The sequence below is a fragment of the Pogoniulus pusillus genome, chromosome 38, assembly GCF_015220805.1.
Source record: "Pogoniulus pusillus isolate bPogPus1 chromosome 38, bPogPus1.pri, whole genome shotgun sequence".
Taxonomy (NCBI): domain Eukaryota; kingdom Metazoa; phylum Chordata; class Aves; order Piciformes; family Lybiidae; genus Pogoniulus; species Pogoniulus pusillus.
The window spans coordinates 5421458-5447978 of record NC_087301.1 but is presented as its reverse complement, the minus strand read 5'-3'; the positions used below and the strand labels follow the sequence as shown (position 1 = coordinate 5447978).

Below are 26521 nucleotides of genomic sequence, written 5' to 3'. Positions count from 1 at the left end.
CACTGCTCTGCTGCCGTGCTCTGGCTGCTGGCAGTTAACAGAACACCAACCTCTGACAGTGCCTGGCCCCTTCCCACCTCATCAGTTTAAAGAGCAGCAGCTGTGGTGGCAGAACTCTGTCTGCCACCATTAAGGACGCGCTTAGCATCGTTCAGCTTCCAGTCCCGGGGAGCTGACCTCGCTGGGGGTTATTCCCCAGCAGTTCCAGCGCTGACATGGCAAGTCAGGGCCAGGGGAAGTGGCTGCGGTGGAGCAGACAGCAGGCTGGCAGAGCTGGAGCACCAGCAGTGGGAGGTGTTTGCCATCTACCGGCTTTGTGAGATCGGCTTTGTGGCAGGAGCTTCTCCAGCCTCTCAGCGCTGCAGCCCTGCTGTACAAGGCGTGTTTCCCTCTTGGCCTTTCCCAAGGCCTGTAAAGAAGGTGAAGAAAGGTCAGAGAGAAGAGGAGAGAAAGCTGGGTGGCTTGGGTAAGAGTGAGTCAGCTGTAGTTAGGTTTTGTTCTGCCTGGGCTGGTCTCCAGAGGAAGAAAGGGATTTCCCTCAAACCCTGGGGCACAGACATCTGTTTTCTTGCTCATGGAAGGTGTTCAAAACATTCTCCACCCTTCTAATGAAGCAATAATGCTTGAGGCAGGAGGGGAATCCATTCTCCTGGAAGCCTTTGCTGTGTCCTTAAAGGCAGAGCCTCCAAGAGAACTGCTAGACAGGGATTTCCTCCACACACCTATCTTGAGGCAGGAGGGGAAATCCTTTCTCCTGGAAGCCTTTGCTGTGTCCTTAGAGGCAGAGCCTCCAAGAGAACTGCTAGACAGGGATTTCCTCCACACACCTATCTTGAGGCAGGAGGGGAAATCCATTCTCCTGGAAGCCTTTGCTGTGTCCTTAGAGGCAGAGCCTCCAAGAGAACTGCTAGACAGGGATTTCCTCCACACCCCTATCCACTTGCACCTCAGAGTGCAGGAACAGTAGGGAGAAGCAAGCATGTGAAAGGGTGCTCCAGTCTGATCTGCTCAGCTCAAGAGCTAAGGGATGTCAAGGCCACAGTGGAGTTGTGTGAATTAGGAGGAAGGAGCAAGTGCTGGCCAGCAGAGCTGTCTCCAGCTAAGCTCTTTAAGCAGGAACATGCTGTAGACTGGTCCTGGATGGCTATAGGACCACATAACATCATAAGGTGTGTGTCCAACTTGCAGCTGTCACCTGTTGAGCACAGCACAAAGTTAGCCACAGGACTGATGACAGCAAAGACAGACAAGAAGAAACTTGACAAGGTTTTATTGTTAGATGCCATTAGGGTGCAGAGAAAAGCACTACAAGGAGAGCTTCTGGAAGTGTTTGCTTCAGCCTCTGGAGTTCATTGAAGGCCATCTTTACACGAGGGTGAAATTACACTGGGCCTACCTGTTACTAGCTGGGCTTACTCCTCTCTTCTGCTTTGTACATGTCAGCCAAAGTCACTGCTCTGGGCACTGATGCTCTCTTCCCTTCAGAGTGCATAGCTACCAGGAGGAGGAGATGTCATCTTCATTTCCATTTTCTCCCTTGCAAGCCTGACACCTGGCAGCCTTTGTGAACTGCTGCTACCTGCTCTATCAAGATAGTCAGAAAATTAGGACAGAGCAGTGGACTCTTGGTGTGGAGGAGCTTCTGCCTTCCCCAGACCCTTTGCTCTATATTGGTAGCTCTAACTCAGAGGTTACACTGGAGGAAGCAGCAGTTTCTTCCTTCAGAGCATAATGCAAAGGTGGGAGGTGAGAGAAAGCAGAGGGTTCCTTCTGAGCCTGACCCAGCCCTGCATTGCACAAGGTGCCAGAGGCTTCAGTCAGTGGGAGGCAAAGATGCCATGGAATCCATAAGGCATTTGCATGGGAACTTCTGCTCGCCCCAGTTCTCTGAAGGTCTCTGCATCCAAGACAAGCAGGAAAGCACTTTGGTTCTGCAGGGTGAAAGCAAAGCCAGAATGAGCACTCAGCCTGAATGTAAGTTCTGCTGCTCAACACATTACATCTGTTGCACAGAACCAGGCCATACAGACTCAGCTGACCAGAAGCAGTGACAGCCAAAGATGCCAAGCAAGAAGCAGTGGCATTCCAAGACACAGTCCTGCTCCAGGTTTGCCTGGCATGCACCTTAGAATCATAGAATGGTTTAGGTTGGAAGGGACCTCAAAGCTCAGCCAGATCCAAACCCCTGCCATAGGCAGAGACACCTCCCACTAGAACAGGCTGCCCAAGGGCTCATCCAGCCTGGCCTTGAACACTTCCCTGGGCAACCTGTGCCAGTGTCTCCTCACCCTCCCTCTCTGTGCCCCACAACCTCCCTGGCCAACCTGTGCCAGTGTCTCACCACCCTCACTGGAAAGAACCCTGAGAAGCATGGGGCTGGATCTATCTGCCAGAGAACCTCTGATTCAGTTTTCTGGTGTAGAAAGGACACTTCATACTGTGTGACTTTGACAAACCAGTAGCAATTGAGTTACCTCAATGGGGGAGACCACAACAGACAAGATGACTCCACTGTCTTCTGCCGTGGCATTAGGCACTGGCACAAACACAGGCTCTGATGGGTAGGATCCATCCTCCTGCCAAATCTAGCAAGCACAGGAACAGTCATAGAATCATAGAATCAACCAGATTGGAAGAGACCTCCAAGCTCATCCAGCCCAACCTAGCACCCAGCCCTAGCCAGTCAACCAGACCATGGCACTAAGTGCCTCATCCAGGCTTTTCTTGAACACCTCCAGGGATGGTGACTCCACCACCTCCCTGGGCAGCCCATTCCAATGCCAATCACTCTCTCTGAAAACCTTCTCCTAACATCCAGCCTATACTTCCCCTGGCACAACTTGAGACTGTGTCGCCTTCTTCTGTTGCTGGTTGTCTGGGAGAAGAGCCCAACCCCACCTGGCTACAGCCTCCCTGCAGGCAGCTGCAGGCAGCAATGAGCTCTGCCCTGAGCCTCCTCTGCTGCAGGCTGCACTCCCCCAGCTCCCTCAGCCTCTCCTCACAGGGCTGTGCTCCAGGCCCCTCCCCAGCCTTGCTGCCCTTCTCTCAACACCTTCCATCACCTCAACACCTCTCTTGAATTGAGGGCCTTGTCTACTGCAGTTAGCAGAGCTGCAAGCTGGAGTGCTCCCCACAAAGATCCCCAGGCATACTCTGTGCTCCAGAAGAGCTCCAGCTCAACCTTTTAATTCACTGGCTAGCAGCAGTACAGTGGTGCCAGCGTTGTGATGGCATGCCCACTGCAGCAGGCACTGTGCCAACAGGCAGTGAAAAGGGTTCCCAGCACTCATTTCACCCAACGGTTTGCCCTGGCACAAACACAAGCTCGGACCACACCCCCATCCTCCCCAGCCACCTCCACACCCCCAGGCAGTGAGGATGCCAGCAGAGAGGAGACTCAGCACCATCACCACCTGAGGGCACAGCTGCTGCTGTTCCTGTGGCAGAGTGTGGAAGTGCTCTGCTCCAGACGCTCCTGTTGCCGAGGGAGGGCAGCCCTGCTGCAAAAGGAGCACCTGGAGCAGAGCAGCTCCAGTGGCAATGCCTGAAGAGTCCCAACTCGCTCTGTTAGCTGGGCCAGTCCCTGGGTGATAATGTGTTTAATGCTCCGGGGGTCACTTTTCCTTGCTGAAGGGAGATAGAGGAGAGTCTAAACCTTTGGAATATCCTAACCCTTGTTCCCTGCCCAAACCAGAAACATGTGAGCACCTTAGCTCCAGTGCCTGTGCTACTTGTGTGTTTTCCCTACTCTCTGGTTAGATTAGACTCTTAGAACCATAGAATCAGTCAGGGTTGGAAGGGACCACAAGGAGCAGCCAGTTCCAAGCCCCCTGCCATGGACAGGGACACCTCACACTAGATCAGGCTGCCCACAGCCTCATCCAGCCTGGCCTTAAACACCTCCAAGGATGAGGCTTCCACCACCTCCCCTGGACAACCCATTCCAGGGTCTCACCACCCTCATGGTGAACAACTTCTTCCTACCATCCAGTCTGAATCTGCCCATTTCCAGCTCTGTTCCATTCCCCCCAATCCTATCGCTCCCTGACAGCCTCAAAAGTCCCTCCACAAATTTTCTAGTAGTCCCCTTAAGATACTGGAAGGCCACAATAAGGTCACCTGGGAGCCTTCTCCTCTTCAGACTAAACAGCCCCAACTCCCTCAGTCTCTCCTCACAGCAGAGCAGCTCCAGCCCTCTGCTCATCCTCGTGGCCCCTCTCTGGACACCTTCCAGCACCTCTCCATAGCCCTCTTGTAATAGTGGCTCCAGAACTGGATGCAGTGCTCCAGGTGGGGTCCCACCACAACAGAGCAGAGGAGGAAGGCACATGCACACTCTTTCAAACCCTTTCCATGCCACCACCTATCTACAACCTGGAGTGGTGTCCTCTCCTGTTTGGCCAAATCCATCACCTCCTAGCTGAGAGGTGAAACCAAGAATCTTCTCTCACCATTTGAACAAAGCCCCCCCTTCCTTTAAGAGTGAAGTGCCTACTAAATGACATCTCTTCAAGGCCAGCTCAGCAGAGTGACTCCCACTGAGGAAAGAAAAAGGTAACCTTGCTCCACCTTACCTTGAAATTCTTGGTCTCCACATCAACCTTGATCAAGGAATCCCCAACCAAGTGCCCAAAGCCACACCCGTAGAAGTAGCGATACCTCCTGCCGTTGTACCCAGAGTAGTTGATCTGGGGGAACTCCAAGCCCCCAACCTTTTCAAAGCCTTCAGGGTGAAGGTTTTCATGTGTGCACCAGACCTAGAAGAAGTGTTCATCCCAAGGGTCAGTTTGGCTTTGACTGTGCAGAAGAACCTAACCTTGTGTTTGCTCTCTCGGTTACAGCCTCGCAGGTTGCATCAGGCTGGAAGGGAGCCTCAAAGCTCATCTTGGCCAAACCCCCTGCAGGCAGCAGGGACCACTCCAGTTAGAGCAGGCTGCACAGAGACACAGCAAGGCTGAGCTTGAATGTCTCCAGAGACAGTGCAACTTGTTCCAGTGTCTCACCACCCTCACTGTGCACAGCTCCCTCCTGATGTCCAAACTAAATCTCCCCTGCTCCGATCCAAACCATTGCCACTCCAAGCCCTTCTGAGCAGCCCCTTCCCAGCCTTCAGATGTTGAAGTGTAGTTATGAGGTCTCCTTCATAACTACTCCCTCATTTATCCAGGCTGAACAGCCTCAACTCTCTCAGCCTGTCTTGAGAGGAGAGATGCTCCAGAGGCCTCATCTCCATGGCCTCCTCTGGACCCTCTCCATTTAATGCACTGTGGTAGCTTCTGGGCTGAAACCCATCTCAGGAATGATTAAACCTTGCTTGCTGCCCAAGATCTGAGAAGATACCAGCAGAGGATGCTGACTGCTGCTGGCAGGCTCACCCCAGCCACAGGGCAGCTGTTGAGGTCTCTCCTACCTACCTTGCCATCTGCATCTTTCACAGCCCTTGCCAAGCTGTAAGGCAGTGGGTTCAGGTTCTTGCCCACAGGGGTCTCTGAATCCACATTCAGCGGGAGGACAAAGCGACGAGGGAAAGCTCGGGCTATGGAGCCATAAACCTAACACAGAGACAAGATGGTGTGGTGATGGGGGGAGGGAGGAGGAGGGTGGCATTTCAGGCTGAGAACCCTTTGGGGGGAACAAGTCTGAACTCTTAGGTGTTCCTCCTGCCCCTGAAATCTTCTTTCCACTATGTAGCATTAATGAGCTCTGGTAAAGGCTCTGCTGGTTCCAGTTCCTCACAGCAAACAAAAAGACAGCCAAGGAAATGGCTCAGCACTGCTCTCACAGCAGTCACCCCTGGGCTGGGCATGCAGATCACTCAGTTCTCCAGTGCAGCACTGGGACAAGTGCTGCCTCAGTGCTGCACACACCCAGACTCACACTCATCCCCTTTACAGCCTGACCACAAGGGCTGTGGGACTTGGGCCCAAGATCAGGAGCTGCCAGGGAGATTACAGAAAATGGGAGGGATCTCCACAGCATGGAGCAAACAGAAAGGATACCTCTGCTGGAAACCCACCCAGCTCTACTGATGATTAGGGGTAATCCTATTTGGAAGCCTGAAGAAAGCACTGAGAAACTTCCCCATCATTTTCAGTGACATGAACCATCCCTGGAAGAAGAACTTTCTAAGCCTGCAAGTCACAAAGCTCGAGAATCAGAATCAGCCAGGTTGGAAGAGACCTCCAAGGTTATCCTGTCCAACCTATCACCCAGCCCTGAAGAAGAAGGAGCTGCAGCCCTCTCCCTGCTCTACTTTGAATTCACCTTCAGCAAATCTTTGGAAGGGAAAAAGAAAAAGAACAAACACCAAACCAAAGAGAAGCAGTTAGAAAATGCCTCCTGTGGGGACACAACCATGCAGCTTTCAGAGCAGATTTGCTTCTAGACAGTTCAGAGCATGGAGAGAGAGGAAGCTGAGATTTGTCTGAACATGCAGAGGTGCCTGCCCTTCACCCACCACACGGTGGGTTCCCAACACACACATCTGCAGCAGAAGAAACTGAAAGCACCTCCAGCTCTTCCAATGGATGGTTTATGCAAAGTAAGGTTTCTTACGTGGCTTGAAATGGTGCTTGTGACAAGAGCTGGGCACAAGTGACTCATGAGCAGAGGCTGTTCTGAAGTGAGTGTGAGGAGCAATGCAGGAGGTTCTGTGGGATTTGGGGGTCTGTGCTTTACATAAAGAAGTTGTCTTAAGTCATGCCTTTAAAAGTCACTCCAATCTAGATGATTTTGCATGATTGGACTGGGGTGGGGGGGGGGAAATATTTCATATCCATAGGGATATGGAAAATGAGGGTCAGTAAAAATGGGATTTTAAACCAGAAGGCTGATGGAGGTCTGTGGAATGCAGCAGTGTTAGAAGTATTAAAGGACCACTCCAGTAAAGTTTTCTGCTAAGATAGAAACATAGAATCAAGCAGGTTGGCAGAGAGCTCCAAGCTCAGCCAGCCCAGCCTAGCACCCAGCCCTGCCCAACCAACCAGACCATGGCACTAAGTGCCCCAGCCAGGCTTGGCTGCAACACCTCCAGCCACAGCCACTCCACCACCTCCCTGGGCAGCCCATTCCAATGCCAATCACTCTCTCTGCCAACAACTTCCTCCTAACATCCAGCCTCAACCTGCCCTGGCACAGCTTGAGGCTGTGTCCCCTTGTTCTGTCCCTGGCTGCCTGACAGCAGAGCCCAACCCCACCTGGCTACAGCCTCCCTGAAGGCAGCTGCAGGCAGCTATGAGCTCTGCCCTGAGCCTCCTCTGCTGCAGGCTGCACCCCCCCAGCTCCCTCAGCCTCTCCTCACAGGGCTGTGCTCCAGGCCCCTCCCCAGCCTTGCTGCCCTTCTCTCAACACCTTCCAGCACCTCAACATCTCTCTGCAATGGAGGAGGCCAGAACTGGACACAGCACTCCAGGTGTGTCCTGAGCAGTGCTGAGCACAGGGGCAGAATAACAAATACCAAGAGACTGTAACTGAAACATTTTCCATGGTGCTTTTCTTTTCCCATGGATGGTTCACATCCACTGCCTGATGATCCATCCCTAATGTTCCCCATTCTACTAACCTGAGGATCACAGAAACATCCAGGTTGGAAAAGCCCCTCAGGATCACCAATTGCAACCAATAATCCTACTCTCCAAGGTGCATCCTAAAGCATATCCCCAGCACAAACCCAACAGATCCCATGCAGCACAAACACAGAGGTCTTACCTGATCTAGGCCTTCCCCACTCTTCCTCAGATTCTGCAGTCTATAAGTAGCCAGACTTGTTCCATCATCCTGGCAGCACAAATCAAGGACCACACAGCCACCATCTTCAAAGGCATTGATTTGATGGAACGTGGCAAAGGGCTTGCTGCACCACTGTCCTGGCAGCACCTGCAGGGACCACGAGGAAGGTTACAGTTCCTCTCTAAAGATCCTAACCATCCTCAAAGAGAGGTTTCCCTCTCCCATTTCATTCCCAACTCATTCCTTGGGATTTCATAGAATCAGGCAGGTTGGCAGAGAGCTCCAAGCTCAGCCAGCCCAACCTAGCACCCAGCCCTGCCCAACCAACCAGACCATGGCACTAAGTGCCCCATCCAGGCTTGGCTGCAACACCTCCAGCCACAGCCACTCCACCACCTCCCTGGGCAGCCCATTCCAATGCCAATCACTCTCTCTGACAACAACTTCCTAACAACATCCAGCCTGAACCTGCCCTGGCACAGCTTGAGGCTGTGTCCCCTTTTTCTGGTGCTGCCCAACCCCACCTGGCTACAGCCTCCCTGCAGGCAGCTGCAGGCAGCAATGAGCTCTGCCCTGAGCCTCCTCTGCTGCAGGCTGCACCCCCCCAGCTCCCTCAGCCTCTCCTCACAGGGCTCTGCTCCAGGCCCCTCCCCAGCCTTGCTGCCCTTCTCCAAACACCTTCCAGCACCTCAACATCTCTCTTCAATGGAGGACTCCAGAACTGGACACAGCACTCAAGGTGTGGCCTGAGCAGTGCTGCCTTGTGTCACTACCCAATGGCTGTTTTACACCAAATGGAGGAGAGGCAAAAGGCAAAGCAGCCCAGGACAGGTCCCTTGACTCTTGCTGTCATGACCCTATCCCTATAGCATCATCCCTAGCTTATGACTGACCTCTTTGTAGTGCATGGGAACTGCATTCCTGTCCCTGTGCTGCAGCCTTAGGAACCCCAAGCTGCTTATTTCTGCCTGTTCTTATAGGGCTGGCAAAGAAATTAATCAATAGAGAGGAAAATCTTGAAGTAATCCCTTGCTAGTAAGCCAATGCTCATGCTTGTAAAGTCTGTATTGCAGGAACTCCTGGGATGAGCCCTACTGCTATTTCTAGCTGCTACCCAGCACTGCCCTCTTGGCATCTAAGGTGCACTGATAGTGGAAAGACTGAAGTTCCACCTTACCTCCCCAGTGTGCTTATTCACCACATGGAAGTAAGTATTGTACTGAGGCTCCCAGCTGATCCCATCCAGAATGGTTTTCCCACGGAGCTTGGAAGTGATAATCTGCCACAGGTTCAGCTTGATGGGCTGCTCAATGAAAATGATGTAGTTCTCACTCATGCCTGGGAAGGGGAGAGGAAAGGTGGGGGAGAGGGAGAAAAAAAAGGAAGGGCAAAAAAAAGGGAAGGGGGAAAGGAAGGGGGAAAGGAAGGGGGAAAGGAAGGGGGAAAGGAAGGGGGAAAGGAAGGGGGAAAGGAAGGGGGAAAGGAAGGGGGAAAGGAAGGGGGAAAGGAAGGGGGAAAGGAAGGGGGAAAGGAAGGGGGAAAGGAAGGGGGAAAGGAAGGGGGAAAGGAAGGGGGAAAGGAAGGGGGAAAGGAAGGGGGAAAGGAAGGGGGAAAGGAAGGGGGAAAGGAAGGGGGAAAGGAAGGGGGAAAGGAAGGGGGAAAGGAAGGGGGAAAGGAAGGGGGAAAGGAAGGGGGAAAGGAAGGGGGAAAGGAAGGGGGAAAGGAAGGGGGAAAGGAAGGGGGAAAGGAAGGGGGAAAGGAAGGGGGAAAGGAAGGGGGAAAGGAAGGGGGAAAGGAAGGGGGAAAGGAAGGGGGAAAGGAAGGGGGAAAGGAAGGGGGAAAGGAAGGGGGAAAGGAAGGGGGAAAGGAAGGGGGAAAGGAAGGGGGAAAGGAAGGGGGAAAGGAAGGGGGAAAGGAAGGGGGAAAGGAAGGGGGAAAGGAAGGGGGAAAGGAAGGGGGAAAGGAAGGGGGAAAGGAAGGGGGAAAGGAAGGGGGAAAGGAAGGGGGAAAGGAAGGGGGAAAGGAAGGGGGAAAGGAAGGGGGAAAGGAAGGGGGAAAGGAAGGGGGAAAGGAAGGGGGAAAGGAAGGGGGAAAGGAAGGGGGAAAGGAAGGGGGAAAGGAAGGGGGAAAGGAAGGGGGAAAGGAAGGGAAAGAGGGAAAAGAAAAACAGGGGGAAAAGGAGGAAAAAGGAAAAAAAGAGAAAGGAGAAAGATGCTATCACCTGCATATTAGGCAATTAATCTCAAGGGCAGGGAGCAGTGAAGAGCCCTTTCTGCCTCACAGTAAGCTAAAGCCACAGGGCTGGAGACAATCAGCATTCTTACCAAAGCTGTGATAGTAGGAGGGTTTCGTCCTGTCCATTGGAGCAATGGAGCACAGCACTTTTGCTCCCTCTAAGGTGTCACTACAGCTTGACTTCTGTGGAGGGATCTGAATGATGTTATACCTAGAGCCTGGAAAGAGGAACCAGTGTTGAGCACCACTAGAGGCAGGTCAGAAGAGCAGTCAGATTCTGTTCCTTTCTCTTTCATTGGAATCCTAGGAACCACAGTTCCAGATGCACGAGAAGGAGCCACTTACCAAGGCAGCAGAACACTACAGAGGGTACCCAGCAGCTTGAGAGGAAGTAGAAAGATCTCATTTTGGTAGCCTGCCCTCTGATTGTGCTGTCTGCAGTGCACATAGAGACTCACAGAATGGATTGGATTGGAAGGGACCTTCAAGATCATCCAGTTCCAACCCCCTGCCACGGGCAGAGACATGTCCCACCAGCCCAAGCTGCTCAAGACCTCGTCCAACCTGACCTTGAACACCTCCAGGGAGGTTGTGATCTTAGATCACATTCTGTGCTTCTGTGCTCCACAACCTCCCTGGCCAACCTGTGCCACTGTCTCCTCACCCTCCCTCTCTGTGCTCCACACCCTCCCTGGCCAACCTGTGCCAGTGTCTCCTCACCCTCCCTCTCTGTGCTCCACAACCTCCCTGGGCAACCTCTGCCAGTGTCTCCCCATCCCCACTGCCAAGAATTTCTTCCTAATCTCCAGTCTCAATCTGCCCTCCTCAAGCTGATTCTCTCAGAGATCAGAAGATCAGGAAGAAAAGGAGATTCACTGCTTGTGTGTACCAAGGGAAATGAAAAACCTTGAGCCCTGATGCCCATTTAATAACTCTGAGCACATGAGCAGGAAAGAACAGCAATGTTTGAATAACTCCCTGTAGTCTGAGCTCTCAGAGTGTGCTGCAAAGTTGGGTATTGCTAAAGCCAAAAGGAAATGAAAACAGCAAGAATGAAAGGAGGAAAAGAAAATAAAGATCAAAACTGAGCAGATCTTCAGTGAAATGGAACCAGCCTGAAGCAGTGCAAAGGGCAGAAGCTGTTTGCAGAGGCCTCAGGGAGCTGAAAGTTTCATTAGCTAACAGTGAATGCTAACCCTGAGCAGCTAAGCTGATGTCAGTAGATGCCAACCAGATGCAGTGCAGATGGGTTTGGGAGGAAGAAAAACAGCTCCAACAACTCAGCTTTGCTGCAAGATAGTCAGGTCAGGAAAAAAATTGCACTTTCTCTCTCTTTATGGAGCAGAGCTGGAGGTGGGTAGGTTCAGGCTAGAGGTGAGGAGGAAGCTGTTGAGCAGGAGAGTGCTGAGAGGCTGGAATGGGTTGCCCAGGGAGGTGGTTGAGGCCAGGCTGGCTGAGGCTGTGTGCAGCCTGCTCTAGGGTAGGGTGTCCCTGGGCATGGCAGGGGGGTTGGAACTGGCTGCTCCTTGTGCTCCCTTACTGACTGATTCTGTGATTCTTCTCCCAGGTAACCACTGATAGGACATGAGGAAATGGGTTGAAGCTGTGCCAGGGAAGGTTTAGACTGGACATCAGGAAAAGCTTCTTTATCAAGAGAGTGGTGAGGCATTGGAACAGGCTTAGAGAGGGCAGATTGAGAGTGGAGATGAGGAAGAAAGTCTTGGCAGTGAGGGTTGGGAGACACTGGCACGGGGAGGTTGTGGATCACAGAGAGAGGATGAGGAGACACTGACACAGGTTGTCCAGGGAGGTTGTGGAGCACAGAAGCACAGAATGTGATCAAAGAACTGGACACAGCACTCAAGGTGTGGCCTGAGCAGTGCTGAGCACAGGGGCAGAAGAATCTCCCTTGTCCTGCTGCCCACACTGCTCCTGAGCCAGCCCAGGATGCCATTGGCTCTGCTGCCCACCTGGGCACACTGCTGCCTCGGCTTCAGCTCCTCTCTACCGGCACCCCCAGCTCCCTCTCTGCCTGGCTGCTCACCTGGGCACACTGCTTGTATATTGTGCTATGCTGTAAATACAAAGCTCCATTCCTTAACTTCCAGCCAGCTGAACCTAGTCTGAGTGATTTCACAAGAGTGGGGGATGGGTAACTCCCAAACCATCACTCCAGCCTTACCATGCTTCCCATAGGAGTTGCCCATGTTGTATGTTGTCCCATCAGGCTCATAGTGAGGGTGAGCAGTGGTCCCATTGACCGCAACAAACTTGCTCCAGTCCACCTGCAAACACCAAAGACCTTTCAGTCAGCACAGGATGTTCCTTGTTGCTCTCTTGCAAGCCACAGTCTTCTTAAATGGTAGTCTGGTGACAGTCACAGAGTCATTGAATGGGTTGGAAGGGATCATAAAGATCATCCAATTCAACCTGCTTACTGTGGGCATGGACACCTCCCACCAGCCCAGGGTGCTCCAGGGCTCATACAGCCTGGCACAGAACACCTCTAGGGAGGTTGTGGAGCACAGAAGCACAGAATGTGATCTTTGTGATCTGTGATTCACAACCTCCCTAGGCAACCTGTGCCAGTGTCTCCTCATCTCATTCTCTGGGATCCACAACATTCCTGGACAGTCTCTGCCAGTGTCTCCTCACCCTCCCTCTCTGTGCTCCACAACCTCCCTGGGCAACCTGTGCCAGTGTCTCCTCACCCTCACTGCAAAGAATTTCTTCCTAATCTCCAACCTAGACTTGACATTGACTTCACCACTCATTTGCAACAGGGGCTTTTGTCAAGCCTTTGAAGGGCTGCTTTGGAGTGTTTAATGGTGAGGTGAAAGAAGGAGATCAAGGGAGCAGATAGGAAGAATGAAGAGACAGGGCAAGAAGCTGAGATCAGTGATATTGCTTCCTGTATGCACTGTTATGTTTCACACACTGGTAGGTGCAGACAAGTCCAGACAAGCACTGAGAGCACTGGAACAATGCCAGCTGCACCCAAACAGAAGTGAGTCTGTATCTGTCTTTCCCCTTGCTTGCTACAGCAGGCAGTGACTGAATCTTCACTCATGAAAGCTGCCTTATGGCCAGGTCAATTTGTCAGGGACTCAGGCACATCCTAGAATCAAGCAGGTAGGAAGAGACCTCCAAGCTCATCCAGTCTAACCTAGCACCCAGCCCTAGCCAATCAACCAGATCATGAAGCAACGCTCACGGCAGTGGCTCCAAACTGCACTTTGATCACATTCTGTGCTTCTGTGCTCCACAACTTCCCTGGCCAACCTGTGCCAGTGTCTCCTCACCCTCCCTCTCTGTGCTCCACAACTTCCCTGGCCAACCTGTGCCAGTGTCTCCTCACCCTCCCTCTACTGTGCTCCACAACCTCCCTGAGCAACCTCTGCCAGTGTCTCCTCACCCTCCCTCTCTGTGCTCCACAACCTCCCTGGCCAACCTCTGCCAGTGTCTCCCCACCCTCACTGTCAAGAATTCCTTTCTACTTTCCAGTCTAAGCCTTCCCTCCTCCAGCTGCTTCTCCTCTACCACACCCTGACCCCTTACCCCACCTTTTCCTTCGTTTCCAGTGTTTCTGGGTCCACTCTGTACAGGTAGATGTTCTCACTGCTGACATAATAATCTCCTTTGTACACAACATAGTTCACACTGGCGTTGTCACTGGGATCTGGAACAAAATCCTGCAGTCATAGACAGCTCTGTTTAAGCTCACTTCACATTACAGCAACTTAAGACACCTTCAAACAAATAAAAGCCATCTGCAATGGCAATAATCCCTCAGTGAGTGGTTAGAAATATCTCACTAATCTACAGAGGCACTCAGGGGTCTGCACAGGTGAGTTCAGGATAAAAGGCCAAGGCCTGCTTCTTGTGGGAGTCACTGCAGTGAAGCCAAGATAATCTTCACACTCCCATGTGCCTTTTGTTTCTAACCTCTTCAGATCCTGCTGCTTCTCCTTCCTACTCAAACTCCTCTCCTCTGGCAGCTGTCTCAGGAGTGTCACATTTCATTTACAGGCAAGACTTGAAGGGGCAGCTTGGGTTAGGTCAAGTCTTGGACAGGGAATATTTCTCTTTCCCTCTTTTCTGTTTCAAGCTGAGTTCTTTTTCTTTCAAGCTGAGCCTTTTGAGAGCTACAAGCTCAGAGCAGCCAGAGCTGCTCTTGCTGCTTCTAGAGGAGCTAAGACTCATCAGGCAGGTGGCTGAGGAGAGCCAAGGGAAAACGCAGTTCTCCCCAGCTGCACGTTGTGTGTGTGGTGAAGAGAGCCTGAAGCTGGTGCAGGGAAAGCCCAGAGGACAGGCAGTGAGTAGCCTACATGTGTGCAAACAGGCAGGCAAGCGTGGGCAGCAACAAGCTGCTGCAGCTTGGTAAAGGGGGTGGGGGATGGAGATAGGTTTGAAATCAACTGAGGGCTGGGGAGCTGGGCACAGCAGTGAGTGAAGGTCTGAGCACCTGTGAAGAGAACAGATGACACTGCAGGACAGAGCCCATCACCTGAGGGAGGATAAGCAGGAGGTGGCCACACACACACAAACAAGCTGCAGACTTTGGTTCTGCTCTGGGAAGTCCTTTTGCTTGCATTTAAGCCTCTTTCTTTCCCAACAGACACAAAACTCTACAGGTGCTGGCAGTCCCTTGCTGTGCAAACCCACCTCTCACCCTACTCCTAGCATCTCCTGCACCTTAGCACAGGAAAGGAAGGATTAGCCCACTTACCCCACAGGCTTAGCAAGGCAGGGGATTTTAAGGGCAAAGCTGCCTCACAGGTAGAATGTAAACTGTAATGCTCATTACCAGGGCTGCAAGGGCTGTGGTCTGGGGAGGCTGTGGTCTGGGGGGGCTGCACAGGGCTGTGATCTAGGGAGGCTGTGGTCTAAGGGGGCTGCACAGGGCTGTGGTCTAGGGAGGCTGTGGTCTAAGGGGGCTGCACAGGGCTGTGATCTAGGGAGGCTGTGGTCTAAGGGGGCTGCACAGGGCTGTGATCTAGGGAGGCTGAGGTCTGCGGGGGCTGCACAGGGCTGTGATCTAGGGGGGCTGTGATCTGGGGTGACTGCACAGGGCTGTGGTCTAGGGAGGCTGTGGTCTAAGGGGGCTGCACAGGGCTGTGATCTAGGGAGGCTGTGGTCTGGGGGGGGCTGCACAGGGCTATGATCTAGGGAGGCTGTGGTCTGGGGGGGCTGCACAGGGCTGTGGTCTGAGGAGGCTGTGATCTAGGGAGACTGCACAGGGCTGTGATCTAGGGAGGCTGTGGTCTGGGGGGCTGCACAGGGCTATGATCTGAGGAGGCTGTGATCTAGGGAGACTGCACAGGGCTATGATCTAGGGAGGCTGTGGTCTTGGGGGGCTGCACAGGGCTGTGGTCTAGGGAGGCTGTGGTCTGCGGGGGCTGCACAAGGCTATGATCTAGGGAGGCTGTGGTCTTGGGGGGCTGCACAGGGCTATGATCTGAGGAGGCTGTGATCTAGGGAGACTGCACAGGGCTGTGGTCTAGGGAGGCTGTGACCTGGGGAAAGAGCTCTGTTGGACATCTGCCAGCTCCAGACCCAAGTGAGCTGAAGTGGCACTAAAACCCCAACCTGCACTGCCGTTTTCATTCCGAAAAGTCACCTTCTGAGAAAAACCTGTGCTCAGAACAGGCCCAGCTGACCCTCCTTCCCATCTCCTTTTAAGCCAAACCACGAGGTCCAGGCCAAATGTTCTTAGAAGCCCTCTTACATGGCATCTCAAAGCGTGACAGGAAGCGCCCAAAGATGCTCTTGCAGGGGTCTGGCATCGCCAACGTCCCAAACTCGGAGACCACGATGCGGTTGTGCTGGCTGTTGGTCAGGTAGGAATTGCTCTGCAGGAACTTGCTCCTGTATGTCACTGCACCATTCTCCAACTGGAACTGATGCAACAGGGCCATGCCATCAAACCAGTGGTTAAAGCTTCAAAGAGAGAGAAGAGAACAAGAGTTGGGCACATCTATGGCGTTCTGCTAGGCTGGTCCCTCTCGGCTCTTAGGTTTGTTGTCCAAAGGTGCTGCTCAGACTGCTTTGGCATTTAAATGTGAGTCTGGGAAAACCTGGAACTAATCAAGTGGATGTGCAGCTGTGGGAGCTGAGGTTAGATGCTGATTTTCAGTGAGATTTGGGGTTAGAGAATCATAGAATGGTTTGGGTTGAAATGGACCTTTAAAGGTAAGAGAATCATATCACAGTATCACAGTATCACCAAGGTTGGAAGAGACCTCACAGATCATCAAGTCCAACCCTTTACCACAGTGCCCAAGGTTGGGTTGAAATGGACCTTTAAAGGTAAGAGAATCATAGAATGGTTTGGGTTAAAAAGGGCCTTTATAGGTCAGAGAATCATGGAATGGTTTGGGTTGAAATGGACCTTTAAAGGTCAGAGAATCATGGAATGGCTTGGGTTGAAATGGACCTTTATAGGGCAGAGAATCATGGAATGGGTCAGGTTGAAATGGACCTTTAAAGGTCAGAGAATCATAGAATGGTTTGGGTTAAAAAGGACCTTTACAGGTCAGAGAATCATGGAATGGGTCAGGTTGAAATGGACCTTTAAAAGTCAGAGAATCACAGAATGGGTCAGGTTGAAATGGACCTTTAAAGGTCAGAGAATCACAGAATGGTTTGGGTTGAAATGGACCTTTAAAGGTCAGAGAATCATAGAATGGTTTGGGTTGAAATGGACCTTTAAAAGTCAGAGAATCACAGAATGGGTCAGGTTGAAATGGACCTTTAAAGGTCAGAGAATCATAGAATGGGTTGGGTTGGAAGTGACCTCCAAAGGTCATCCAGTCCAACCCCCCTGCAGTCAGCAGGGACATCCTCCACTAGATCAGGTTGCTCAGAGCCTTATCCAGCCTGACCTTAAATATCTCCAAGGATGGAGCCTCAAGTACCTCCCTGGGCAACCTGTTCCAGTGTTCCACCACCCTTGTGGTAAAGGACTTCCTATTAATGTCCAGCCTAAATCTAATCATCTAACCCAACGCCCCTGCAATGGGCAGGGACACCTTCCACAAGGTCAGTTTGTTCAGAACCAAATCCAACCTGACCTTACTGTTTCCTGGGATGAGGCTTCCACCACCTCTCTGGACAACCTGTGTCAGTGTTTCTCCACCCTCACTGTACAAAATTTCTTCCTTCTATCTCAAGTAAATTTCCCCTCTTAGCTTAAAACCATCACCCCTTGTCCTGTCACAACAGGCCCTGTTTAGTTTGTCCTTATCTTTCCAATAGGCTTTCTTTATGCACTGAAAGGCCTCCAAGGTCTCCATGGGACCTTCTCATCTCCAGGCTGAACAACTCCATCACTCTCAGCCTTTTTATAGGGCTTCTATGTTACTTTTGAAGGTGAACCTCAGGAACTTCTGAAAAGACTATGGATAAGCTTGGAGTGGGAAACCAATCAGTCTGCAGGCTCCTGCATGGGGAATAAACTTTGTGCTTTCTCTACAAGCACAGAAATGATTAGTGAATGCCTTTAACTCGCAGCTGATTGCAGGATGCTGTTCTCTCTCAAATGGGAAATGCAATGTCTATAACTCTGTAAAGGTCTGGGAAAAGAAGTGTCATAGAATCATATCGTAGAATCAAGCAGGTTGGAAGAGAGCTCCAAGCTCAGCCAGTCCAACCTAGCACCCAGCCCTGCCCAACCAACCACACCATGGCACTAAGTGCCTCATGCAGCCTGCTCTTAAACACCTCCAGGGATGGTGACTCCACCACCTCCCTGGGCAGCCCATTCCAATGCCAATCACTCTCTCTGACAACAACTTCCTAACAACATCCAGCCTAGACCTCCCCTGCCACAGCTTGAGGCTGTGTCCCCTTCTTCTGTCCCTGGCTGCCTGGCAGCAGAGCCCAACCCCACCTGGCTACAGCCTCCCTGCAGGCAGCTGCAGCCAGCAATGAGCTCTGCCCTGAGCCTCCTCTGCTGCAGGCTGCACCCCCCCAGCTCCCTCAGCCCCTCCTCACAGGGCTGTGCTCCAGGCAGCCTGTTTTCTCCCCAGCCTTGCTGCCTTTCTCTGGACACATTCCATTACCTCAGCATCTCTCTAAATCTCTGAGACTTGGAGAAAACCTCTGTGAGACTTGGAGAAAACCTTATTGTCTGCCTCTGGAAAGAGAAGATCACAGAATGCCAGGTTGAAAGGGCTCCCCCAAGGGTCATCTGGTCCAACCTTTCTAGGTGTAGCAAGATGATGACCTTTGGCCAGTTGCTGCCATGGGATTTGCTGGAGGGAGTGCCAGGTTTCTCAGTCAGACAGAGCAGCAGATTCCAAGGCAAAGGCAGCAGCTGCAATATTTTAAGGTGTTCTTTTTCCAGTGCCAGGAGTTAGCTTCTAAAGCAATTCACACAGTTTAGTGCCACCAACTTTACAAATCCTGCCTGGGAGTTCAGAGTGCCTCGTGGGATGGACTTTTGTTAATGACAAAGGACTAGGAGTGGGGATGTTCTAATCCCTGGCTCTGTTCCCTCATTATATCTTTCTGAGTAGGTCATAGCCTCTCTGTGACTCGGCTTCTCCAACCTTAATAGGTTAACCTTGCTCCTATTTTCAGAGAGTTCACTGGGAGTTTCCAGATGAGGGAGCAGCTGCTCCTGAAAGAGTGATAAGATGAGCTTTTATCCCTTGCCTGACTTAAAATGCAACTATGAGGTGCTCCAGAGGTGAGAAATTTATGGGGGGGTCCCCCCTATGAGGTTCAGGCAGAATTCAGATCAGAATCATTTGACTAACTCACCAAACCTGGACTTACTTCTCTTCACCAAACTCAAACTTCCCAGGCCCATTCCTCAGAAGATTGCCATTAATCCATTTGGGAATATGTCCTTTGATCTTAGCTGTGATGGGCTGAGGGGTCTCTTCTACTGTCTGAATTAAGGGAGAGATGCATGGCAAACCCTTGGGGGTGTGGAAGGTGATCTGCTCCTTTGGTGGGCTGGCAGGGAAGTTCTTTAAACCTGCAAACAAAAGAGTGAGAGCAAGGGGCAGGTCAGTGAGATTTTCACTTGGCTGAACAGACAATTGCTAGGGCTTGAGCCTGGATGTCCAGGAGAACAGAATGCAGCATTCTGCAAGCAACCAAGCCACAGAGGACAACCAAACTAAAGCTGTGTTCCCATAATACACACCACATCCACAAGGAGCTGAAAATCCAGTGGATTTAGCTATAGTTAATCCATTAGAGAGGCACCTGTTCAGCAGCCCAAAAGAGGTAATAAACTATGTGATGATAGGAAAGAAGAGAAGTCTTAATTAATGAAGCTCGGAGTGGGAATTGATTTGAAAGGTGAGACTTATGGGCCAAGGAGAAGGGGAGGAAAGGGCCAAGGAGAAGGGGAGGAAAGGGCCAAGGAGAAGGGGAGGAAAGGGCCAAGGAGAAAGGGAGGCAGGGGGCCAAGGAGAAAGGGAGGCAGGGGGCCAAGGAGAAAGGGAGGCAGGGGGCCAAGGAGAAAGGGAGGCAGGGGGCCAAGGAGAAAGGAAATCAAGAACACAAATGAAACTGAGCTGAAATACATTTAGAGGACAGGATGAACTACATTAAACAGATTTACTTGGGAAGTAAATAAGCAACAGCAGAAAAGAGTAATTGCTGATGGAGGCTCTCGTTTGAAGGCAACATCCCCTTACTGGGCACAGTTACAAGACAAAAGAGCCAAGAGAGCATGAACTGATTGGAATCACAGGACACAGTTGGTTATTGGCTCCAGCAGCCTGGTTTGCAAAGCCTCATCAACACAAGGATTGTTTTAGCAATCCATTTAGCTGCAGAGGTGGATTTACCTAGAAAGTACACAGGCTGGTGCCTTCCCTCAGTGGAGTTGCTTTGCTACGCTGCTACATCCTCACCACAAGAGCTCTGAGCCCTGAACAAAATTAGAACCAATGAAGATTTAGGTGTAAGTGAAACAGTCCTAAAGAAGGACAGCAGGGCATAGAGAAATCCACTCCTGGACCAGGAGGGCAGCAGACATGACCACACACGAAACAAAGTCCAGAGTGACCCTGAACTTTATTCTGATCTTTTGATTTAGCAGCTGAGTGACTTTCACCACTGCTGCTCCTAGCCTAAGTTCTTTAATCCAGTTGATTAAGTGAAGCTGCTGCACAATTTACAGGTGAGGCTCTGAAATGAGGATTTCACAGCTGCAGAACTTCCTCTTTCAGCCAGAAGAGTGTCTGCAAAAGGAGGGAGTTGGCAGGCAGCGTTTTTCAACAGCCATGGGCAGAGTAGGTCTCGGGCACACAGGAAGGTGAGCTGCAAGATGCCTTCACTGTAGTTCTCTGGCTTGCCAATCCTCCAATCCTTCTTTAGATCTCTAATATGGTAAGTCAGCTAGATAAAGAATTCAGGCTGCAGGGCTAAAGCAATTAACCTCAAACCACCAACATCCTCTCCTTCTTAAAATTCAATTACCTTCTGATTATTCCTATATGAAGCACTCTATCTGATCCCAGCACTCGTGCTTCAGAGGGCTGCCTTAGGAGGAATTGGAGGCTTTCCATATCGACCAGCACCTGGCAGGTTTAGTGACTGCCAGCAGAATCATAGAATCAGTCAGGGTTGGAAGGGACCACAAGGAGCAGCCAGTTCCAACCCCCCTGCCATGGGCAGGGACACTTCACACTAGATCAGGCTGGCCACAGCCTCATCCAGCCTGGCCTTAAACACCTCCAGGTGCCCCCTCCAGGGATGGGGCACAAGATGCTCCCTTCAGAAGAGCTCTGAGTAAACTCTTACAGGTGCAGCCAAAGGCACACATTCAGTTTGCTATCCACTGACTGTGTCTGGATGTGGGTGGTAGTGGAGTGCCCTCCACTGAAGTCTCAGGTTGTCAGAGTGCTGGGGCAGCTCATTTCAGCTCCACTATCACCAAGAAAGGTTGGACCAGATGATCCTTGGGGTCCCTTCCAACCTGGCATTCTGAGGCTTTGACCATGGCCTTGGGCAACCTGTGCCAGGGTCTCATCACCCTCATGGTGAAGAACTTTCTACCATCCAGTTTCAATCTCCTCTCTGCCAGTTTAAACCCATTCCTCCTCCTGCTGTCATTACCAGACCTTGTTAATAATCCCTCCCCAGCCCTCCTGTAGCCCCATTCAGACACTGGAAGGTCACTCCAAGGTCTCCTTGAAAAAAGGAGGAAGAAGTCTAAGCCTTTGGAATATCCTAACCCTCATTCCCTGCCCAAACCAGAAACATGTGAGCACCTTAGCCCCAGTGCCTGTGCTACTTGTGTGTTTTCTCTACTCTCTGGTTAAATTGCACTCTTAGAACCACAGAATCAGTCAGGGTTGGAAGGGAGCACAAGGATCAGCCAGTTCCAACTCAGCACCCAGCCCTGCCCAATCAACCAGACCATGGCACTAAGTGCCCCATGCAGCCTGCTCGTAAACACCTCCAGGCACCTCCAGGCACAGCCACTCCACCACCTCCCTGGGCAGCCCATTCCAATGCCAATCACTCTCTCTGACAACAACTTCCTAACAACATCCAGCCTGAACCTGCCCTGGCACAGCTTGAGGCTGTGTCCCCTTCTGTTGCTGGCTGCCTGGCAGCAGAGCCCAACCCCACCTGGCTACAGCCTCCCTGTAGGCAGCTGCAGGCAGCAATGAGCTCTGCCCTGAGCCTCCTCTGCTGCAGGCTGCACCCCCCCAGCTCCCTCAGCCTCTCCTCACAGGGCTCTGCTCCAGGCCCCTCCCCAGCCTTGCTGCCCTTCTCTCAACACCTTCCAGCACCTCAACATCTCTCTTGAATGGAGGAGGCCAGAACTGGACACAGCACTCCAGGTGTGGCCTGAGCAGTGCTGAGCACAGGGGCACAAGAACCTCCCTTGTCCTGCTGCCCACACTGCTCCTGAGCCAGCCCAGGATGCCATTGGCTCTGCTGCCCACCTGGGCACTGCTGCCTCCTGTTCAGCTCCTCTCTCCCAGCACCCCCAGCTCCCTCTCTGCCTGGCTGCTCTCAGCCACTCTGGCCCCAGCCTGTAGCACTGCTTGGGGCTGTTGTGGCCAAAGTGTTGAACCCTGCACTTGGATTTGTTAACTCTCATCCCAAAGTATGACCTGTTTTACTTAGTTCTCTGGCCCTTATCTCCTCTTTGCAAAGCTGCTCATTGCCCAGACCATTCGAGAAAGTTTTTGACTTTATTCACAGGACAGTTTGTCCCTTTTGTTCTTTTGTTAGCACTGGTATGTGGCTCTGGTAGTTCTCCCTCCCTTGTATCTACCACCTGTTGTATTTAGACTGCGAAATCATATCACTTCCTAAGCTAATCAAGCCAAGTTCTTTTCGTTTTCCTTCTCCTGTGGTAACCTTGCCATTCACATGATCATCTTAGTAATCCTTCCTGAAATCTAATCTAGTTAGAATTCGTTTCAAGACCGTGGTCTAGAAGGTGTTTGAGAACAAGCTGTGTACAACAAGAATGCCTAAGTTAATGTCCTGTCCTACTAGAGAGAAAGAAACAAGCAGGGCAAAAGAACACACATTTCCTTCTGGGAGCCTCTGAGATGGGACTGAAGGTTCTGAATGCAAAGTGTGAACAAAGCATCACACCCAAAAGAGTCAAGCCAGAAATTGTCAGAAACAGGACAGCTAAGTTTGGAGGAGGTCAGGGGTGAAAGAAGAAGCAATACAGCCCCCAAACGAAACAGGTTTGCTCTGATGAGTTGTTCTCTGAGATGATGAGATTCAGGACAAGAGACAAAAGACAGAAATAAGCAATGAGCTCCTCTGCACTCAGCACAATCCCAAAGGTTGAGTCCTCAGAAAAAGGAGGCTCATGGGCTGAAGTGAAAAGAGATTCAATGAAATAGAAAAACTACTATTAAATAGCAACACCAGTATGAAGAATACGAAGTCACACTCTCACCCCACAGCAGACACAGCTCTCACACTAACCAGGAAAGCAGCCCTTGAGTACAGAGCAGCATGGAGCAGGAGAAGCTGTGTGTCCCGTCCCCCCCCCCCCCCCCCCCCGCACAGTTCCCCCTTTATAATGAAGGTGACATTTATGGGACAGGATAGATCCATGAGCCAGCTCAGGTCCCCCCCATGGCTAACTCCAAATTGCTAACAGCCTGCAGGTTCATGCTCCTACGCCAGCTAAAGCAGGACACCTACAGATTCAAACCCAAGGCAAAGCTCCCACACACATTGGTCTCCACAGGCAGCTGCACAGCTTGGCTCAGAAGGACATTCAGGCCCAGACTCAAGGGCAGACTTTAGTAAGCAGAATGCTTACAGTTGGTACTCTTCAAGCAGAGAGAGAAGAAAATTCTGCTTCCCCTGAAGATCGATGGAAACTCAGAGTTTCCATCAATCCCTAATGGCTGATTTGGAAATCCTCTGGCACAAGGTACAGGCTGCATTATGGTGCTTGTAAATCACAGACAAGAACAGTGCAAGCAAAGCAGTTTTTCTCCATCCTCCCAGCCCAAACTGCTGCTGCTGTAGCTACTGATTTTTGCCTTCACCCGAGTGTCCCACACTCATTCCCCAGTTGAAGGTGTTGCACTTGCCTTGTGCCTGCTGAGAAGTCCTGGTAGCTGACTCTTTGTTCCTTCTAGCTTGTTGATTTCCCATTGTCAGGGGCTCAGCCACCCACTTCCTTGCTAATAGGCAAAGAGGAACATAAAAGAAGTGATAGAAGACATATAGAGAGGGGGGAATGGAGAAAATGAGTAGAGAAAGATTCGTGAGAGGGAGGGATGGGAGAAAGTAGCTGTGAACTGTGCCTATCCTTGCATGTGAAATCTCTTTTGTTTCCCAAGCACACCTTTGAAATAGATGCTACACCTTGGGGTGTGTTTTCATTCTGACCTGAAGAAATTGTCATTTCTGGGTTCAACATCGATTTACACCACCAAGCCCTTGGAACACTTACCTGACAAAAGCACGATGGAGCGGTGAGCTAGGAAAATTTAGTCGGTGGCACAGAGAAACAGCTGGGATGGAATAGATTTTATTCCTCTTTTAACGATCACTGTTTCACTCAAATGCCTGAACGAGCAATAAGTTTCTTTGTCATGCTTCAATGGCAAGAAACAGCTTTGTCTATTTCTACGCAGTTCAGCTTCAAAGCAGATTGAAGGAGGTAGATGATCTCTAAAGTCCCTTCCAACCTAAGCCATTCTATGATTCTATGAGTCCCAATTTAAACGAGATTATAAAGTGAGCAGGTAAAATCCCCATCGTTAATTTAAGCATATTGCCTTTTTTTTTCTTCCCCCACCCCCAGCAGGAAATTTATCACTCCCTGAACTGTTAATACCCTCAGTTGGTTTCATTAACATTCCCAGTGTTAGAGTCAATAGTTGGTCATTCAGTTTGCATTAATTATTCTGCCTCTGCATTTCCTGTTGATGATAGCAGCTTATTGAAAAAGAAACCTCCCAGCCTGTTGCTAAATTCGCACCTGATGGTGCAACAAGGTAGGGTTGAGAATCTTTCAGATCGTTGGAGAGCTCTGAAGCAATCCTTTGACTCTGAAGTGGAGGGGGAAAGCATCACCACCACCAAAAAACAAGAGATCCTGGTGAATTAAATGTCTTTATTGGTTCCTATTTCATGATAACAGATCTCACTGTTTTAGACAGAAAACAAAGCAGGCAGCTCAAGCTGTGCAACGATGGCACAAATCGCAGAGTTTAGTGGTGATTCAAAAATCCCTTGGAGTCGTTTCCCACTTGAATATTTAGATGGAAGCTTCAGAAACGTGGCTGCTCGGAACAATGCTCTCGCTTTCACAGCCTGTTTACGTGTCTCACAGCAGGCTCCCTTGCAGGGGGAATCTGCTGCCTACTGCTTTTCCAGCTCTAAACCATCACTAGCTGCTAGTAATCCCGGGCAAGCTGTGCAGCGCACCTGCCTCTCCAACTGATCTCGTCAATAAGCAACAGAGAATTTCTACCAACCACCTCAAATGACTTAGCTCCTTCATTTCTGACGAATAAAAACGCAAATCGACCTGCTCTACCGGCAGCAGCTCTTAACGGCAACAGCAAACAGCTTCCCAAGGTGATGTGCTAGAAGAATTTCTTTGTTTATGCATTTTACCTGGAATGAATTGCATCAAAGAGTAGAGGAAAAGCTGCAAATTGGCAAGCAGGAGCCTGGCGGCAGACGAAAGGAGTTTGGAAAACATATTCCGCTGGGAAGGCATCAGCTGTGAGATGGTCAGGAAAGGTACCGGTGCCAGGATGATTCTGTGCAGCCAGCACGGATGGGTGGCTGGAGAGAGCTGCCTGACATCATCACTTCAGAATAAAAGCCTGGAATGCCAGCCCTGGGCGGGCTGGATGAACGAGAGCCTGCACCGCACCGCACCTCTGCAGCGAGCCAGGCAGTTAGAGGGCACGGCGAGAGCTGCCTCCAGCCCCAACCGCTCCGCGGTCCTTAGCTGGGCCAGGTGCGCTGCCGAAGGGCGGTGCAAGATGTTTTAGTGCTGTTTGCCAGTTGCTGCCAGAGAATTTGGAAGACAATCTGCAGCTGTACCAGGCTCCGAGGCAGCTCTTTTTCATTCTTCTCACCTTGACTTTTTTTTTTTTCCTTTTCTTTCTTCCCCCTCACCTTTTTGTTTTAAATTTGATTTGCTTGTTTCAAAATCGCAGTCATCATTTTGCACCTCGAGGAATCTGAAGGCTTTAGAAGTATTATTGGCTACTACTCCAGACAGGACCATCAAAGCAGAGAGGGAAGGACTGGTGACAGGCTGTGCTCTGCTGTTTCAAACTAGGACAGACCTCAGCGGACCCTCTGTCGAGAGGAAGCTGCCAGCGCTTCGCAAATGCACTCTGCTGGCTGTGTTTGTTTCACGTTATTGACCAGCTCTTAAAGCCGCCCTATCCCTTGAGCAAGCACATCCAGTACTCCAGATAACCTCTCCCACTGGCCTTAAAGTGGGACAGACTATTATCCTAAATCTTATGCTGCAAATTAAGCTGATTTCTTCCTGTCCTTTCTACAAGATACAGTGAACACCTGACTTGCTCTTCCCTCTTGCCACCCCTTCCCTCTTGCCACCCCTTCCCTCTTGCCACCCCTTCCCTCTTGCCATCCCTTCCCTCTTGCCATCCCTTCCCTCTTGCCATCCCTTCCCTCTTGCCATCCCTTCCCTTGATTTGTGCTTTCCCTGTATTCACCAAGCTCTGCTGCTTCCATCTTTGCTCACAGATGATGTTTTCCTCGCCCTTTGTTATTGCTGGTTCCCACTCTGCCCACTTTGTTTTTAAGCAGCAACAACCTCCAGTTAAGAGCTAACCAGGGCAGAGTGAAAGACAACAAATGGGGTTTTGTGTCTTATCTGCTGTCTTAAGAGACGACAGGTTTCAGCCATACAGTAACACCACACTGACTCTACCTATTCTATTCTGGTCTGGAAGTACCAAATAGGATTCCCCTTGCTAAGCCCAGTTTTTCCCTTGTCTTTTCTCAATGTTACCTTGATTTCAGCTTGGCCCTTCACCTTACTGAGATCATGGTGAATTTTCAGTCTATAGTATTCTATAGAATCATAAATTATTGAATG

At 51.0% G+C, this 26521-nt stretch overlaps 1 protein-coding gene across 4 annotated transcripts; it reads right to left on the bottom strand.

Moving 5' to 3' along the window:
• Positions 1 to 1253: 1253 nt before the first annotated feature.
• On the bottom strand, positions 1254 to 25890 carry BCO2 (beta-carotene oxygenase 2). Of its 4 annotated transcripts, XM_064173122.1 has the most exons (13): positions 25051 to 25890; positions 23514 to 23606; positions 18745 to 18949; positions 15692 to 15903; positions 13527 to 13642; positions 12146 to 12248; positions 10053 to 10181; positions 8906 to 9066; positions 7708 to 7875; positions 5415 to 5552; positions 4575 to 4757; positions 2475 to 2585; positions 1254 to 1931 (listed from the first exon to the last, which is right to left on the bottom strand). In XM_064173122.1, the coding sequence occupies exons 1-13, from the start codon at positions 25154 to 25156 to the stop codon at positions 1818 to 1820; spliced, it is 1839 nt and encodes a 612-aa protein (XP_064029192.1). In that variant the 5' UTR covers positions 25157 to 25890; the 3' UTR covers positions 1254 to 1817. The 4 variants fall into 4 exon arrangements, with proteins under 4 accessions (XP_064029192.1, XP_064029193.1, XP_064029196.1 ...); XM_064173123.1 differs by lacking the exon at positions 23514 to 23606 and having other exon boundaries at positions 25051 to 25884; XM_064173126.1 differs by lacking the exons at positions 23514 to 23606; positions 25051 to 25890 and adding an exon at positions 19773 to 19801.
• Positions 25891 to 26521: the final 631 nt, after the last annotated feature.